Genomic DNA, 18,634 nt, shown 5'->3' with positions numbered 1-18,634 from the left:
GGCTTGGATCTTTATATTATCTTTGCCTACAGGAATAGTGCCAGTAGGTTGGAGGACATCAAATGTTGTTCCCTTGTTCAAGAAGGGGAATAGAGACAACCCCGGTATCTGTAGACCAGTGTGCCGTACTCTGTTGTGGGCAATATCTTGGAAAGTCTCAGAAGAGATAGAATTTATAATCATCTGGAAAGGAATAATTTGCTTAGAGATAGTAAACACGGTTTTGTGATGGGTAGGTCGTGCCTCACAAACCTTATTGAGTTCTTTGAAAAGGTGACCAAACAGGTGGTCGAGGGTAAAGCAGTTGATTGGTGTACATGGATTTCAGTAAAGCGTTTGATGAGCTTCCGCATGGTGGGCCATTGCAGAAGACACGGAGACATGGGATTCAGGGTAATATAGCAGTGTGGATCAGAAATTGGCTAGCTGGAAGAAGACAAATTTGATAGGAAATGTTCAGCCGGAGTTCAGTTACTAGTGGTGTACCACAAAGAACTGTTTTGGGGCCACTGCTGTTTCTCATTTTTATAAATGGCCTGGAGGAGGGCGTAGCAGTATGGGTGAGTAAATCTGCAGATGGCACTCAACTCGCTGGAGTTGTGGACAGTGCGGAACGATGTTGCAAGTTACAGAGGAGCAGTATAAGCTGCAGAGCTGGACTGACAGGTGGCAAATGGACTTTAATGCAGAAAATTGTGAGGTGATTCATTTTGGAAGGAATAACAGGAAGACAGATTACTGGGCTAATGGTAAGATTCTTGGTCGTGTGGATGAGCGGAGAGATCTCGGTGTCCATGCACATAGATCCCTGAAAGTTGTCACTCCGGTAGATAGTGCTATTAATAATTTGGTGTGTTATCTTTTATTGCTAGAGAGATTGAGTTTCGGAGCCATGAGGTCATGTTGCAGCTGTACAAAACTCTGGTGCGTCTGCATTTGGAGCAGTGCTGGCAGTTCTGGTCGCCGTATAATAGGAAGGATATGGAAGCATTGGAAAGGGTGCAGAGGTGATTTACCAGGATGTTGCCTGGTCTGGAGGGAAGATCTTATGAGGGAAGGCAGAGGGTCTTGAGGCTGTTTTCGTCAGAGAAAAGAAGGTTTAGAGCTGAATTAAAGGAGGCATGCAAGATAACCAGAGGATTAGATGTGGTGAACAGTGAGAGACTTTTTCCTCGGATGATAATCATCGGCACATGGGGACATAGCTTTAAATTCAGGGGAGATAGATATAGGACTGATGGCAGAGGTTGCCTCTTTATTCAGAGAATAGTAATGGAGCGGAATGCACTGCATACAACAGGAGTGGACTCGCCAATATTAAGGGCATTTAAATGGCCATTGGATGAACATATGGATGATAATGGGATAGTGCAGATGGGCTTGACAGTGGTTTCACAGGTTGGCACAACATGGAGGGCCGAAGTGCCTGCCCTGTTCTATAGAGTTATAGAGAAATACAGCACAGAACAGGCCCTTCGGCCCACGATGTTGCGCCGAACTTTTGTCCTAGGTTAATCATAGAATTTTGGACAATTTTTCATGGCCAATCCACCCAACCTGCACATCTTTGGACTGTGGGATGTTCTATGTTCTGAAGTGCCTCAGGACATTTTACTGCATTAAAGGCACTGTTATAAATGCAAGTTGTTGGCGATCATTACCAGTATCTCAAATCATTGCTCAGATGTGCTCTACTCATTTCTGCTCTGTCAGATTCTGTTACCTTTCTGCTACATGTGTACATTTAAGGTCTCATTCTACTCACACAGCGGTTGACCAACCACCATCAAACCTACGCTTCTCGGACATCACGAGAAAAGGTTTTCGGTTGGACTGGGATCATGGATCGGAGGAGGCACACCAGTACAGAATCAGCTGGGTTCCATCTGGGGGAGGGGACAAAAAAGAGGTGATGAAATCCATACTTTCTGCTTCTGTGTAAATCCAGCTGATTTTTAAATTTGCCTTGCAACATGTGAGTGTGAAGCAAAACCGCTGTCAGACAGATCTGTATATGTGTGAAAATGTTCCTCCTTTCCAGCAACGATGTTTCATTGCATCCCTGTAATCCTTTCCACACTTGCTAATGATTTGCATTCTCTGTTGGTCGTGGGGGCATGATCACACTGAAAACAGCAGGTATTTTCCATTCCCAACAGGGACACGCAGTCACGGGCAGGACTGGAAAATTTGGTGATCAGCCAAAACCAATTGGGTGGGATGAGCTCTTGAAAGCATAACCTGCAAAAGCATAAGCACGTTGTTTCTGAATGGCATTACTGTACTAGAAGGTGATCAGAAAACTGCTTTCCGCACGTACCATATGCTCTTTAGTATCGAGATGTTGGGCTCAGTTGCCCACTCAAAGAAGAGCATTTGCGTAATGAACAAAACCGTCCAAATTAGTTCATTCCTTCAATTGAAATTTCTCCAGAAATACTCCACGTGACCACGAGGGAATGCCATTGGGAAAGGTGGCTGCAGCCAAGGGATGGTAAAGGATTTTAAGGTCTTTGTGGCCCCCTGAGTGATATTAAATTCAAACATCCCCATTTAATTAAGGGAATCAGTTTGCAGAAAACAAATTGGTTTCATGCACTGAACGTATCTTGACCTTCACTTTCTGCATATTCTTCCAGATGATTATAAATGGCAAAGAGACAAGCCAGGTTTTAGGTAACCTGGATCCTGACACCTTATATGATGTTACCCTTACTGCCATCTACCCAAACAAGAAGAAAAGTGATGAAGTCTCTGCCTCCCAGCGTACATGTAAGTCTTTAGCATATAAAAATCTCCATTTGTCTTTCCTTGGCGTACCGTGGGGCAGCACGGAGCAGCACGGTAGCATTGTGGATAGCACAATGGCTTCACAGCTCCAGGGTCCCAGGTTCGATTCCGGCTTGGGCCACTGTCTGTGCGGAGTCTGCACATCCTCCCTGAGTGTGCTTGGGTTTCCTCCGGGTGCTCCGGTTTCCTCCCACAGTCCAAAGATGTGCAGGTTAGGTGGATTGGCCATGATAAATTGCCCTTAGTGTCCAAAATTGCCCATAGTGTTGTGTGGGGTTACTGGTTTATGGGGATAGGGTGGAGATGTTGACCTTGGGTAGGGTGCTCTTTCCAAGAGCCGATGCAGACTCAATGGGCCGAATGGCCTTCTTCTGCACTGCAAAAGTCTATGATCGATTCTGTGATCTTAGCAATTATCTTCAAATACGTATTGAAAAGAGGACAAAGTGACATGGAAAGCACATGCTGCATATTGTGATGTGCAACAGATCACAATGTCCTTCAGGATGGGGTGTGGGATTAGTATGTTCCCCTGGATTCTCTGCTTCTGCTGTTGCAAAGTGTATCTATTGGCTTCATTGGCTAGCCTGCTTGTGTCCAATATTCCTGGGCCATACTGCACCTTCAGCCAGATAAATCTATAGAACCATAGAATTCCGACAGTGCAGAAGGAGGCTATTTGGCCTTGTGTGTCTTCACCGACCCTCTGAAAGAGGAACCTAATTAGGCCCACTCCCCTGCCCAATCCCTGAAGCACCCCCTAACCGGAACATCTGGGACTATTTAGCATGACCAATCCATCTAATGTGCACATCTTTGGATTGTGGGAGGAAATCGATTGACCCAGAGGAAACCCAGAAAGACACGGAGAGAACGTACAAGCGCCACACAGACAATCTACCGAGGCAGGAATTGAACCCAGTTCTCTGGCGCTGTGAGGCAGCAGTGATAACCCAACCCCTGATTAATCTATGCCTCCCTGAACTTGCCTCCTCTTTTATTGATGGACCCGCTTCCCCAACCCCTTATCTATTCCTCATAGAAAAATGATCGGCCTCACCCCATTTCCCCACTACCTGCGCGTCACTTGTCCATGCAAAGGTAAATAACAATCATATTTGTATTTATCTAACATAGTTTCACAGTCTGAAGTAACTTTACTGGATGACATCAGCAGATTGCTATCCATTTAAGTTAAACTAGTGATGTCTGTTTCTCAGAGAATTTGAAACAATATTTCCCCATCCCGTTTTGCTGAAGGTGGAAGGGGTGCATGTGGCACAGTGGCTACACTGGGACTGCAGCACTGAGAAGACAGAGGGTGGTGATGGATGGCAAATTTTCAGACTGGACACCAGTTACCAGCGGTGTACCACAGGGATCAGTGCTGGGTCCTTTGCTATTTGTGATTTTTATCAATGACATTGATACGATGCAGAGCTGGGCTGAAAAATGGCAGATGGAGTTTAACCCTGATAATTGCGAGGTGATTCATTTTGGTGGAAAAAATTCAATGCCCATTACAGGGTCAACGGCAGGGTTGTGAGGAATGTGGAGGAACAGAGAACTTGGAGTTCATGTCCACATATCTCTGAAGGTTGCCACTCAAGTGGATAGAGCTGTGAAGAAGTCTTATAGTGTGTTAGCGTTTATTAACGGGGGCTTGAGTTTAAGAGCCGCGGGGTTATGCTGCAACTATTCCTCACCCTGCTAAGACCACATTTGGAGCATTGTGTACAGTTCTGGTCACCTCATTACAGGAAGGATGTGGAAGCATTGGAAAGGGTGCAAAGGAGATTTACCAGGATGCTGCCTGGATTGCAGGATAGGTCTTATGAGGAAAGTTTGAGGGAGATACAGCTTTTCTCTTTGTAGCGGAGGAGGATGAGAGGTGACATAAGAGGTTGAGAAAATGATGAGGGGGTTAGAGACTATTACCTTGGGTGGATGTAGCTGTTACAAGGGGGCATAACGATCAGATTCAGGGTGGGAGATATAGGAGGGATGTCCGAGGTAGGTTCTTTACTCAGAGAGCGGTTAGGGTGTGGAATGGACTGCCTGCTGTGATAGTGGCGTCAGACACTTTAGGAACCTTCAAGTAGTTATTGGATAGGAACATGGAGCACACCAGAATGACATGGAGTGGGATCGCTTAATCTTGCGTTCGGACAATGCTCGGCACAACATCGAGGGCCGAAGCCCCTGTTCTCTGCTGCACTGTTCTATGTTCCATGTTCCATGAGGAGCCGGGTTCGAATCCCAGCCCTGGGTTGCTGTGCGTGTGGAGTTTGCACATTCTCCCCATGTCTGCGTGGGTTTCACCCCCCCAACCCAATGATGTGCACGTTAGGTGGATTGGCCACACTGAATTGGAAAAAAAACACTAAGTGGGTGCACTAAAAATTTTTTACAAAGTAAGTAAGGTGACATGGAAAAGATAATCAACCGCAGTATACCTGCCCGTATTTTATGGAATATTACCTTATTGACTCGCAATATTCCTCAAACTTCATTATCCAGTGTAACACATTTTTTGATCTGTTTCTACTGTTGAATTTAGTGACCTATTGCACTAACATACTTCAATCCCTTTCCACCACCCCGAATCCATTACCCCGACATGTGAAGCCGCTCTGCTTTATGTCAGTATCCAACATTTCAGCTTGCATCACGTTTATTTAGCCTTGCTGTCTTGCTGATCTCTCTGTCCTTGATCAGCAGCATTATTCCAATAGAGTTTGACAAACACCGCTTCAACTATCGGTGAGGTGCTTTATAGCATCCTGGATTCAACACCGTGTTCAACAATTTTATATCATTATCCAGGCCCCATTTTGGTTCCTTTCCGTTTGCAACTTCTGATTTTAACCCATTTTTCTCTTGTTTCTGCTTTGAGACAGCAGCTGCTCATTATTCTGCGATTCACGCCTCCTCTGGCCACATCTTGTCACATTCCCCACATTGACAACTCTTTTGTCATTTAATTTCTCCTGCCTTTCACCCTGTGACAGACCTTCCCACTTTTTTTAATCACCTCCCATCTGCTTAAAACCTGTTGACTTTTTTTTCTCCTCTTCAGGTGTTGCCAGACCAGCTGAGCATTTTCAGCATTTTTTGTTTTACATCACTTTTACCTTGGGCGCGATTCTCCGCACTCCCGACGGTGCGGAGAATAGCGTGGCTCGTAAAATTTTACGGCCACGCTGTTCCGATGCCCTCCCATTTTTTTACGGCCGGCAGCGATTCACAGCTGATGGATGGGCCGAGTTCCCAGCCCTTTACGGCTGTTTTTACGAACGGCAAACACACCTGGTCTGGCCATTCGTAAAAACGGCCGTAAACTCTCGCTTTTTATAACCATGGCACCGATTGGCACGGCTGTACCACGGCCGTGCCAAGGGTGCCATGGGCCCGCGATCGGTGGGCACCGATCGCGGGCAGCGGGCCCGATGCCCGCGCACTATTTGTCCTTCCGCCGCCCCGCAGTATCCATTCGCGGGGCGGCTGAGGGGCATCCCGGCCCGCGCATGCGCGGGTTTCGCGCAAATACTCGATGACGTCATCCGCGTATGCGCGGGTTGGAGTCTTCCAATCCGCGCATGCGCGGCTGACGTCATATGACGCGTCAGCCGGCGCTAACTCTGGCAAGCGGGCTTAACGAAATTCGTTAAGCCCGTGATGCCGGAGTTTACGGCGTCGGGCTGCTAGCCCCGACCGGGGACCAGAATCGGTTCCCGGTCGGGAAGGGGGGGGCTGGTGTCAAACCCGCCCGGATTTGACGCCAGCCTTACGATTTCTCCCGGTTTGGGAGAATCGCGGCCCATGTCTTTTGTGGGGGAAAAATGTTTTGTTGTATTTTCATACCGTGTAACAGCAGCAATAAACCCTGTCAACCTTTCCCAAAGTTCAGTGGGACCCTCAACCTGGGATGATCGCACAGGCTGATTATGGGTGGGAATTTCAACATGCTTGTTGATCAAGGCCTGGACCGGTCATGTTCGAGAACGGGCAAGGTGCCAGCAATGGCAAAGGAGCCGAAATGGATCATGGAGCAGGTGAGAGGGGGTGGGGTGGATATGTGGAGATTTAGGCATCCGAGAGCCAGGGAATTTTCGTCCTTCTCCCACGTTCACAAGGTGTATTCCCGGATAGATTTCTTTGTTTTGGGCAGGGCCTTGTTGGTGAGGGTGGTGGATACGGGCTATTCGGCAATTACGATATTGGACCATGCTCCGTACTGGGTGGACCTGCAGGTCACTATGGACAGTAAGCAGCACCCACAGTGGAGATTGGATGTGGGGCTGTTGGCAGACAAAGTGGTCTGCGAGAGATTGAGGAAGTGGATGCTGAACTACCTGCAGGTAAACGATACGGGGGAGGTCTCAGCAGCGGTGGTCTGGGAAGCGCTGGAGGCGGTGCTGAGAGGGGAGCTGATCTAGATCCAGACATACAGTGACAGGACGGACAGCCATGATGTGGAGATGCCGGCGTTGGACTGGGGTGAGCACTGTAACACGGACAGGGCAGAGAAGGACCGATTGGTAAGAACATAAGAACATAAGAACTAGGAGCAGGAGTAGGCCATCTGGCCCCTCGAGCCTGCTCCGCCATTCAATTAGATCATGGCTGATCTTTTGTGGACTCAGCTCCACTTTCCGGCCCGAACACCATAACCCTTAATCCCTTTATTCTTCAAAAAACTATCTATCTTTACCTTAAAAACATGTAATGAAGGAGCCTCAACTGCTTCACTGGGCAAGGAATTCCATAGATTCACAACTCTTTGGGTGAAGAAGTTCCTCCTAAACTCAGTCCTAAATCTACTTCCCCTTATTTTGAGGCTATGCCCCCTAGTTCTGCTGTCACCCGCCAGTGGAAACAACCTGCCCGCATCTATCCTATCTATTCCCTTCATAATTTTAAATGTTTCTATAAGATCCCCCCTCATCCTTCTAAATTCCAACGAGTACAGTCCCAGTCTACTCAACCTCTCCTCATAATCCAACCCCTTCAGTTCTGGGATTAACCTAGTGAATCTCCTCTGCACACCCTCCAGTGCCAGTACGTCCTTTCTCAAGTAAGGAGACCAAAACTGAACACAATACTCCAGGTGTGGCCGCACTAACACCTTATACAATTGCAACATAACCTCCCTAAGAGAGACCCTACGAGTGGATAGGAAGTATGTGAAGGCGCCAGAGCCAGGGCTGTTGAGGGAACGCCGGAGGCTGCAGGCAGAATTTAGTTTGTTAACTACAGGAAAGGCAGTGGAGGAACTCAGGAAGGTGAAGGAAGCGGTGTACGAGCATGGGGAAAAGGCCAGTAGGTTGATTGCACAGCAGCTCAGACAAAGAGAGGCAGCGATGGAAATAGGGAAAGTGGTTGATGGGGATTAGAACTTTGTTGGGGACTCGGAGGGGGTGAGCAAGGCCTTTGGGACTTTTATAGTAGTCCTTGATAAATATCAAACTAATCGGAAGGACTGAGTGTATGGTAAGGGTGGTGTAGCTCTGTTATTTAAGGATGACATCCGGGCAATAGTAAGGGATGACACTGGTGCAATGGAGGACAAGGTTGAATCCATTTGGGTGGAAATTAGGAATAGTAAGGTGAAAAAGGCACTGATAGGAGTAGTCTTTTGGCGACGAAATAGTAACTATATGGTGGGGCAGGCAATAAACAAATAAATAACTGATGCATGTAGAAATGGTACAGTCGTTATCATGGGGGATTTTAATCTACATGTTGATTGGTTTAACCAGGTCGGTCAAGGCAGCCTGGAGGAGGAGTTTATAGAATATATCCGTGATAGTTTCCGAGAAGAGTATGTAACAGAACCTTCAAGGGAACAAGCTGAGGTAGACTGGGAGCAAAGACTTTATGGTGAAACAGTTGAGGAACAGTGGAGAACCTTCCAAGCGATTTTTCACAGTATATACCAACAAAAAGGAAGGACTGTAGAAAGAGGGAAAATCGACCATGGATATCTAAGGAAATAAGGGAGAGCATCAAATTGAAGGAAAAAGCATCCAAAGTGGCAAAGATTAGTGGGAGACTAGAGGACTGGGAAATATTTAGGGGGCAACATAAAGCTACTACAAAAGCTATAAATAAGAGTAAGATAGATTGTGAGAGTGAACAGGTGCCGGAATGTGGCGACTAGGGGCTTTTCACGTAAATATCTGTCCTGTAGAGGATGAGAAGAGTGATTTAATAATGGGAGTTGAGGAAATGGCTGAGGAACTGAACAGGTTTATTGGGTCTGTCTTCACAGTGGAAGACACAAGTAACATGCCAGTGACTGATAGAAATGAAGCTATGACAGGTGAGGACCTTGAGATGATTGTTATCATGAAGGAGATAGTGATGGGCAAGCCCATAGGGCTAAAGGTAGACAAGTCTCCTGGCCCTGATGGAATGCGTCACAGAGTGCTAAAAGAGATGGCTCAGGAAACTGCAAATGCACTAGTGATAATTTACAAAAATTCACTAGACTCTGGGATGGTCCCGGCTGATTGCAAATGAGCAAACGTGACACCACTGTTTAAAAAAGGAGGTAGGCAGAGAGCGGGTAATTATTGGCCAGTTAGCTTAACTTCGGTAGTAGGGAAGATGATGGAATCTATCATCAAAGAAGAAATAGTGAGACGTCTGCATGGAAATTGTCCCATTGGGCAGACGAAGCATGGGTTCATAAATGGGAAGGTCGTGCCTTACTCATGGAGTGGAATTTTTTAAGGACCTTACCAGAACGGTAGATAATGGGGAGCCAATGGATGTGGTATCTCTGGATTTCCTGAAAACCTTTGGCAAGATGCCACACAAAAGGTTGCTGCACAGGCTAAAGATGCATGGCATTAAGGGTAAAGTAGTAGCATGGATAGAGGATTGGTTAACTAATAGAAAGCAAAGAGTGGGGATTAATGAGTGTTTCTCTGGTTGGCAATCAGTAGCTAGTGGTGTCTCTCAGGGATCAGTGCTGGGACCGCAATTGTTCACAATTTGCTTCAATGATTTGGAGTTGGGGACAAAGGGCAATATGTCCAAGTTTGCAGACGACACTAAGATGAGTGGTAAAGCAAAAAGTGCAGAGGATTCCGGAAGCCTGCAGAGGAATTTGGATGGGTTACGTGAATGGACTAGGGTCTGGCAGATGGAATACAATGTTGACAAATATGTGGTTATCCATTTTGGTAGGAATAACAGCAAACAGGATAATTAATTAAATGACAAAATATTAAAACATGCTGCTGTGCAGAGAGACCTGGGTGTGCTCGTGCATGAGTCGAAAATATTGGTTTACAGTTACAACAGGAGAATAAAAAAGAGAATGGAATTTTGTCATTCATTGCTCAAGAGATGGAGTTCAAGACTTGGGAGGTTATGCTGCAATTGTATAAGATGTCAGTGAGGCCAAACCTGGAGTATTGTGTTCAGTTTAGGTGCCCTTACCTGAGAAAGGACGGACTGGAGGTTGTGCAAAGGAGATTCACTAGGTTAATCCCAGAACTGAAGGGGTTGGATTACGAGAAGTTGCATAGTCTGGGTCTGTACACGTTGGAATTTAGAAGGATGAGGGAGGGATCTTCTAGAAACATGTGAAATTATAAAGGGAATAGATAGGATAGATGTGGGCAGGTTATTTGCACTGGCAGGTGAAAGCAGAACTCGGGGGCACAGCATCAAAATAAAGGGAAATAGATTGAGGCGTGAGTTTAGGAGGAACTTCTTCACCCAAAGGGTTGTGCATCTATAGAATTCCTTGCCCAGTGAAGCAGTTGAGGCTCCTTCATGAAATGTTTTTTTAGAGAAAGATCGATAGCTTTTTCAAGAATGAAGGGATTCAGGGTTATGGTGTTCGGGCCGGAAAGTGGAGCTGAGTCCACAAAAATCAGCCATGATCTCATTAAATGGTGGAGCAGGCTCGAGGGGCCATGTGGCCTGCTCCTGCTTCTAGTTCTTATGTACTTGTGTGCCTGTCAGGGAGGGAGGAAGTGGTCAAGCGAGGGAACCGTGGTTTACTAAAGTAGTTGAATCAGATGTCAAGAGGAAGAAGGAGACTTATGTAAAGATGAGACGTGAAGGTTCAGTTAGGGCGCTCGAGGGTTACAGGTTAGCTAGGAAGGATCTAAAGAGACAGCAAAGAAGAGCCAGGAGGGGACATGAGAAATCTTTGGCACGGAGGATCAAGGATAACCCTAAAGCTTTCTATAGGTATGTGATTGCTGTACATGGATTTCAGTAAAGTGTTTGATGAGCGTTTGATGAGCTTCCGCATGGTGGGCCATTGCAGAAGACACGGAGACATGGGATTCAGGGTAATTTAGCAGTGTGGATCAGAAATTGGCTAGCTGGAAGAAGACAAATCTGATAGGAAATGTTCAGCCGGAGTTCAGTTACTAGTGGTGTACCACAAAGAACAAAGAAGGTTAGGTGGATTGGCCATGCTAAATTGCCCGTAGTGTCCTAATAAAAGTAAGGTTAAGGGGGGGGGTTGTTGGGTTACGGGTATAGGGTGGATATGTGAGTAGGGTGATCATGGCTCGGCACAACATTGAGGGCCGAAGGGCCTGTTCTGTGCTGTACTGTTCTATGTTCTATGTTCTAACTGTTTTGGGGGCACTGCTGTTTCTAATTTTTATAAATGGCCTGGAGGAGGGCGTAGCAGTATGGGTGAGTAAATCTGCAGATGGCACTAAACTCGGTGGAGTTGTGGACAGTGCGGAACGATGTTGCAAGTTACAGAGGAGCAGTATAAGCTGCAGAGCTGGACTGACAGGTGGCAAATGGACTTTAATGCAGAAAAGTGTGAGGTGATTCATTTTGGAAGGAATTGCAGGAAAACAGAGTACTGGGCTAATGGTAAGATTCTTGGTAGTGTGGATGAGTGGAGAGATCTCGGTGTCCATGCCATAGATCCCTGAAAGTTGTCACTCCGGTAGATAGTGCTATTAATAATTTGGTGTGTTATCTTTTATTGCTAGAGAGATTGAGTTTCGGAACCATGAGGTCATGTTGCAGCTGTACAAAACTCTGGTGCGTCTGCATTTGGAGCAGTGCTTGCAGTTCTGGACGCCGCATAATAGGAAGGATATGGAAGCATTGGAAAGGGTGCAGAGGTGATTTACCAGGATGTTGCCTGGTCTGGAGGGAAGATCTTATGAGGGTCTTGAGGCTGTTTTCGTCAGAGAAAAGAAGGTTTAAAGCTGACTTAATGGAGGCATACAAGATAACCAGAGGATTAGATACGGTGAACAGTGAGAGACTTTTTCCTCGGATGATAATGATCAGCACATGGGGACATAGCTTTAAATTCAGGGGAGATAGATATAGGACTGATGTCAGAGGTAGCTTCTTTATTCAGAGAATAGTAAGGGAGCGGAATGTCCTGCATGCAACAGGAGTGGACTCGCCAATATTAAGGGCATTTAAATGGTCATTGGATGAACATATGGATGATAATGGGATAGTGTAGATGGGCTTGACAATGGTTTCACAAGTTAGCACAACATGGAGGGCCGAAGTGCCTGTCCTGTTCTATGTTCTGAAGTGCCTCAGGACATTTTACTGCATTAAAGGCACGATTATCAATGCAAGTTGTTGGCGATCATTACCAGTATCTCAAATCATTGCTCAGATGGCCTCTACTCATTTCTGCTCTGTCAGATTCTGTTACCTTTCTGCTACATGTGTACATTTAAGGTCTCATTCTACTCACACAGCGGTTGACCAACCACCATCAAACCTACGCTTCTCAGATATCACGAGGAAAAGTTTCCGGATGGACTGGGATCATGGATCGGAGGAGGCGGACCAGTACAGAATCAGCTGGGTTCCATCTGGGGGAGGGGACAAAAAAGAGGTGATGAAATCCATACTTTCTGCTTCTGTGTAGCTCCAGCTGATTTTTAAATTTGCCTTGCAACATGCGAGTGTGAAGCAAAACCGCTGTCAGCCAGATCTGTATATGTATGAAAATGTTCCTCCTTTCCAGCAACAATGTTTCATTGTATCCTTGTAATCCTTTCCACACTTGCCAATGAGTTGCATTCTCTGTTGGTCGTGGTGGTATGATCACACTGAAAACAGCAGGTATTTTCCATTCCCAACAGGGACACACAGTCACGGGCAGGACTGGAAAATTTGGAGATCGGCCAAAACTCAATTGGGTGGGATGAGCTCTTGAAAGCATAACCTGCAAAAGCATAAGCACATTCTTTCTGAATGGCATTACTGTACTGGAAGGTGATCAATGTAGCCATCTAAGATGGACACTGTGCTACAAAATGGAGAACTGCTAAGGCTGCAGGGAAAAACAGTCTTAGTGAGGACAAGCAGTTTGCAGAAGACTAATTTGCATTCTGCACGAACAGAAACCAGTTTTTGGCCAGATGCAGAGTTTCAGCCAAAGGTGCAAATGGGAACAGATCTGCATAGTAATGAGGTGATCCAGATCCAGACCCCGCACAATAGAAACATTTAAGTATCAATGGATACTTTTGCGTAGACGCCCAGACAGAATGGCACCACAGTAACCAACACAAAGAGCCGTAGGGACCGCCCCACCCATCGAGGAACGACCCTCAGATTGGGGGGGTTTGGAAGATATCGATTGGGAAAGGCCCAATCGATACATGGCAGGTAAAAGAACCGCCCCAAGGGGGGCACGGACTTCTTGGACCTATAAAGAGAAGGTCAAGCACATGACTCGGTCTGTTGCTTCCAGACTCCGGCCCAGACTTGTTACATCGCATCCTGACTCCAGTTTCATCACCAGCCATTGAGCCATCAGCCATCGAACTGTAAGTGCCGATACAACGATCGCTACGTGATCCAGACCTTGCTAGATCCTGACAACTTTAAGAATCTGAGAGTTGCAGACCAAGAACGGGACGAAGGCCTTGTCCCCTGATCTTGCCTGTTCCTGTCTAGATAAGTATTTTAGTTGTTTAGTATTAGAAGTAAGTTAGTCTCTTTAGCGTATGCATGTGTATCTATTATATTTGTTATAATAAACACCAATAGTTTGGACTTACTAATCGGTGTACAGATTTATTACTTTGAACCTGACCTTGATATACTTGTGACGGTGTCTAACTAAGGCACCTGGCGACTCCGAGCATAACTACATACACAGAGCCATAGTAGTGTGAAGCACACAGCCTTTAAACGGAGGCGTGTTAATCACACTCCAGTAAAACGAGCAACATTTAGTGGCGACATCCTGACGGGACGCGGTTGCAAGTGGCACCCCCACTCCGTCGAGGACCCAGAAATTTGAATTAGAAATCTGAGTAAAGAAAAAGAAAAAAATCACAAGTAATCAAGGTGTTCAAACGAATAAAGATAATTCGGAAGTGTGTTTTGTGCATGCGTACTAACAGGGTTGTAAGGTAAACCTGAGAGCTTTTTGTTGCGACGAACTGTCGGGAGTTTTGTGAGCGGAACATAGCGAAAGCCTTACCCGTCTTGTAAAACATTACCTCAACACCCCCTGTCCTAACTTAAGAGAGAAAGAGAAAATGGCCATGCAGGCAGTGGAACGCCTCATGAACCCAGAACGGTTTGTGGTCGCAGCGACCAGCAGTAGCCGAGTAAGTCAGTGTCCCGTGTGGGAGCTGGAACTCCGCAAGTATCTGCAAGGAAAGGGATGGCCCCTTTGGAAAGAGTTCTGTATGAATGAGGAGACAGGTCCCGGAAGTAGAGGACATACTTGGTGGGAGAACCTCTCTCAAATTCATAAGAAAAACCTTAGTAAATCACGCAAGCCGATGGCAATCGTGGCCTGTTTGGCACAGTTGCGAGGCACTGAGTAGGTCGTTCAGACGCTCCGGGCAGAATTAGAAGAGAGAAATAGGATAAGCAAAGTGGATGTCAGGGACATAGAGAAGGAAAACATGGAACTTAGAGGGAAGCTGGCAGAGAAGGGTAGCGAGGTGGATGATGCCAAGAGGGCACATCAGTCATGTCTAGCCCATCTGAGCAGTTCCCAGACCCAGTATGAAAAAGCCTATCAGGACGTGCAACGTGCCGTCCTGATAAGAGCAGAATCAGAAAAGCAGGTAGAGGCATTGCAGAGGCAATGCTCTGACCTAAAGGCAGCGTTAAGAGCACTCCATGCTGCCACCACAGAACAAAGACAAAGTACAGTGGATCATGCCAAGTGTAGGAAGCAGATTGTGGAGCTGCAATCTCTGCTTTCAGTGCAGAATGCGTTCCAAAATACCTTTGGAACACAGCTAGATGAGGAGAATGCCCCAGACTGGCAGGAATTAAGTGAAACCGCGCAGCGCTATGTTCAAGGAACATGTGCGCCAGCAGCGCAGCAGAAAAGAAAAGCACCCCAACCCCCCACAGATCAGATAGTTACCGCACCTATGAATCCAGTCACCACCCAAAGGAAAGCGACCACAGAAGGCGCACCCGATATCACCTACACCACCTCCTTAACTGTAACCCAACTCAGGGACGCGTGTGAGAAAATCATTCCGTTTCTCCCCACCGCAGACCCCCACCAATTTTTCGCGATAGTGAAACAGCAGGCAACCATGTACGGCCTGGACGAGAGAGAGCATGTTAAGCTCACGGTTCTGTGCTTAGACCCGTCTGTAGTAGCAGCCCTCCCTGACCCACAGAATGTTGGAGGAGGCACCCTAGAAGAAATGCACACCTCCATTTTAGATGCAATAGGATAAAATAGAGGAGACCCAGTCGAAGGACTAAATAAGTGCCGACAAAAGAGGACAGAGCATCCCACAGCATTTGCAGGAAGGCTGTGGATCCATTTTAACGCAGTTTTCGGCGATTTAAATAGAGCGCATTTGAACCGTGACAATATGGTCAAATGGACACGCACCATAATTTCCCATGCCACAGATGCAGGACAGAGTGCTTGCAATAGCTATGACCCCTCAGAAGAGGCCCATAACGAGAAATGGGTTCTGAAAAGATTGTCCCGCGCTTGGGAACAATCGGTTCAGGGCAAAAGTACAATAAAGACCCCAGATGAAGCTCAGGCTGCAGCGGACATTCAGGCAGTGAGAGCACACCAAAGCCCCGCATGGGTAAATGAAGGGAAGAACAGCCCTCCACAGAAGTCGCTCGAATGCTACAAATGTGGCCAATTAGGACATTGGGCAAAGGAATGCAATGCACCCCAAAGATCACAGAGAGGCCAGCAGACAGGCACTCTGAATAGAAATAGAGCAAAACCGATCCATAGTATAGGGATACAGTCAGGACAGACCAATGTGGACGGAATGGACTGACTGTGTTCGGGCTCCCCCACTTGGGTCTGTGACACTCTTTGGGATCAATCCGGGAGACCGGTAGTCACAGCTAAGGTTAGAGGGAAGCCCATAGAGTTACTTTGCGACACAGGAGGGTCCCGCACCACAATTAATTCCACCACCACGGCACAGGCAGACACGTGGCCGACCACCTCCACCATCACACTTAGCGGTTTTACAGGTCACTCGCAACAGGGACACATTACAGCCCCCGTAGCAATCCAGCTAGGGAACATCTCTACCAAACACCCCGTCGTTTTAGTAAATGTTCCCCGTTCAGCAGAACACATATTGGGTATAGACTTTATGAATGCCCATAGCCTGTCGTTCGACCCAGTCAACCAATGTGTCTGGCGAATGGCAAGGTCAGACAGAGCACCCGCTACTCTCACAGTAGGAGAGTACGCAAATCGGATTAGCGCAGTAGGCGAATATTCTTTTGACCTGACTACACTAAACACGGACAGACAAGTGAGAGCAGTTTTAAACACACACAGGACAGCATTTGCCAGTCACCGGCACGACTGCGGCAGAATGACTGGACAAGTTCACGTTGCCGGACCTGACCCCGACCACAGAAACAATACAGATTTCCCCTAGAAGCAGAGGGAGAAATAGAGAAAGTAATAGGTAGCTGATTGGAGCAAGGTGTACTTAGAACAGTAGCCTCGACCAATAATGCCCCTATTTGGCCAGTGAGAAAGCCCGACGGATCATGGCGTCTGACCATTGATTATCGGGAGCTCAATAAAGTAACCCCAGCAGTAGCCCCCACGGTCGCAACAAGTCCCGAGACCATGCTCAAACAGGGACTCCACTCCAAATATTTCACGGTATTGGACATTAGCAATGGCTTCTGGTCAATCCCATTGGCAAAGGCGTGCCAGTACAAATTTGCCTTCACATTCAAAGCACAGCAGTATACGTGGACATGCCTCCCACAAGGATTCCACAATTCCCCCTCCATTTTCCACCGACAGCTGGCGAATGGTTTAGAAAAATTTTCCCGCCCCGAATGTCTGGTACAGTATGTGGACGACCTATTACTGCAGACAGACACAAAGGCAGAGCACATTACGCTTCTGGCCAAGCTCCTGGAACTTTTAACCTCGATTGGATGTAAAGTTAACCCCAAAAAGGCCCAGATATTGGAAAACAAAGTGATGTATTTGGGTATAGTCATCACGCACGGCAAACGCGAGATCGAATTCAAAAGAATTGATTCTATTGTCAAATTGCCCCTTCCCCAGAATGTTTCAGCCCTCCGGTCGTTTTTAGGACTGGTTGGGTACTGGCGGAACCATATCGATGGATTCGCGACAAAGGCAGCCCCACTCTCAGACCTCCTTAAGAAGGGAGCCCCTTGGGAATGGCTTCCGCAGCATACAGAGGCTGTGGAAGAGTTAAAGAAAGCCCTTAGCGCAGCACCCGCGCTACAATTCCCAGACCAACTCTCCCCCTATGCAATAGAGGTAGCGAGCACAGATCTGACCCTCTCGGCCGTGTTACTTCAGGAACGGCACGAGCAGCTAAGACCAGTGGCTTATGCCTCCCGACTTTTAGACCCAGTAGAACAAGGATTCTCAGCCTGCGAGAGGCACCTCCTAGCAATTTTCTGGGCAGTTCAATACTTTTCCTACATTACCGGACTCAACCCCATCACCATTTTGACCGAGCACACCCCCACACAGTTACTCCTAGACGGTCGACTGAAGGACGGTTCAGTTAGCCAGATTAGGGCAGCTAGGTGGACATTACTTTTACAAGGACGCGACATTACGGTTAAATGGACCCGGACACACACATTTTTAGCCGACAACCTTCAATATCCAGGACAGCCCCATGAATGTGAAAATGCAGCACCCCTACACAACACAGGACCCTTCATAGCGAAGACACCCCCAAGGAAGATAGGGAACCCAAGACAAAGCCCCCAACACACAGACACGTGTGGCCCACTGAAGATATACGTGGACGGTTCATCCACGGTTTTAGATGGTGAGCATATCACTGGATGCGGCATCTATGTCGAGGACACACAGGGTCGCGCACTCGAAGAAATAGCTTTAAAATTGCCAGGTCACTTAGGCGCGCAGGCAGCAGAGCTCGCGGCCATAGCTTACATAGTGGACCACCCCGATTCTTTCCCCAGCCCGGCAGACATATATTCGGACAGTCTATACGTCTGCAACAGTTTGACGGATTTCCTACCCCTGTGGAGGACACGAGGTTTTGTCTCCGCAGACAGGAAACCCCTTCCATCAGCCCCTTTACTCCGCCACATCCTAGACCAAGCGAAGGATAGGACCTTTGGAATTATCAAAGTTAGAAGCCACCATAGGTCATCCCCCCCCTGGAAATGTAAAAGCCGACGCACTGGCTAAAGCAGGTTCGAGGCGAGGACACTGTTGGACACCCCCAGCTAGCGCACCAGCTAGCGCCCCTGTGAGTGCAGTTCAAGTCTCACAGACGGACATCAAAGATTTAGCCGAGCCACAGAAGCAGGATGAATATCTCAGGGAGATTTTTAAAGGGACTTTTGTGCCACAGTATGA

At 47.2% G+C, this 18,634-nt stretch overlaps 1 protein-coding gene across 1 annotated transcript in view; it reads left to right on the top strand.

The window, feature by feature from the left end:
* The window catches only part of LOC119963790, a 1,053,439-nt gene that overhangs the window by 487,858 nt on the left and 546,947 nt on the right, over positions 1–18,634 (top strand). Inside the window, exons 78-80 of the mRNA XM_038793076.1 lie at positions 1,770–1,909; positions 2,640–2,772; positions 12,513–12,652. Coding sequence (XP_038649004.1) covers positions 1,770–1,909; positions 2,640–2,772; positions 12,513–12,652 — 413 coding nt within the window. The remainder of the gene's footprint in view (positions 1–1,769; positions 1,910–2,639; positions 2,773–12,512; positions 12,653–18,634) is intronic.

Source organism: Scyliorhinus canicula, chromosome 3 (genome assembly GCF_902713615.1).
Source record: "Scyliorhinus canicula chromosome 3, sScyCan1.1, whole genome shotgun sequence".
In the NCBI taxonomy this organism is placed as follows: Eukaryota; Metazoa; Chordata; class Chondrichthyes; order Carcharhiniformes; family Scyliorhinidae; genus Scyliorhinus; species Scyliorhinus canicula.
This window is presented reverse-complemented; position numbering and strand designations above follow the sequence as displayed.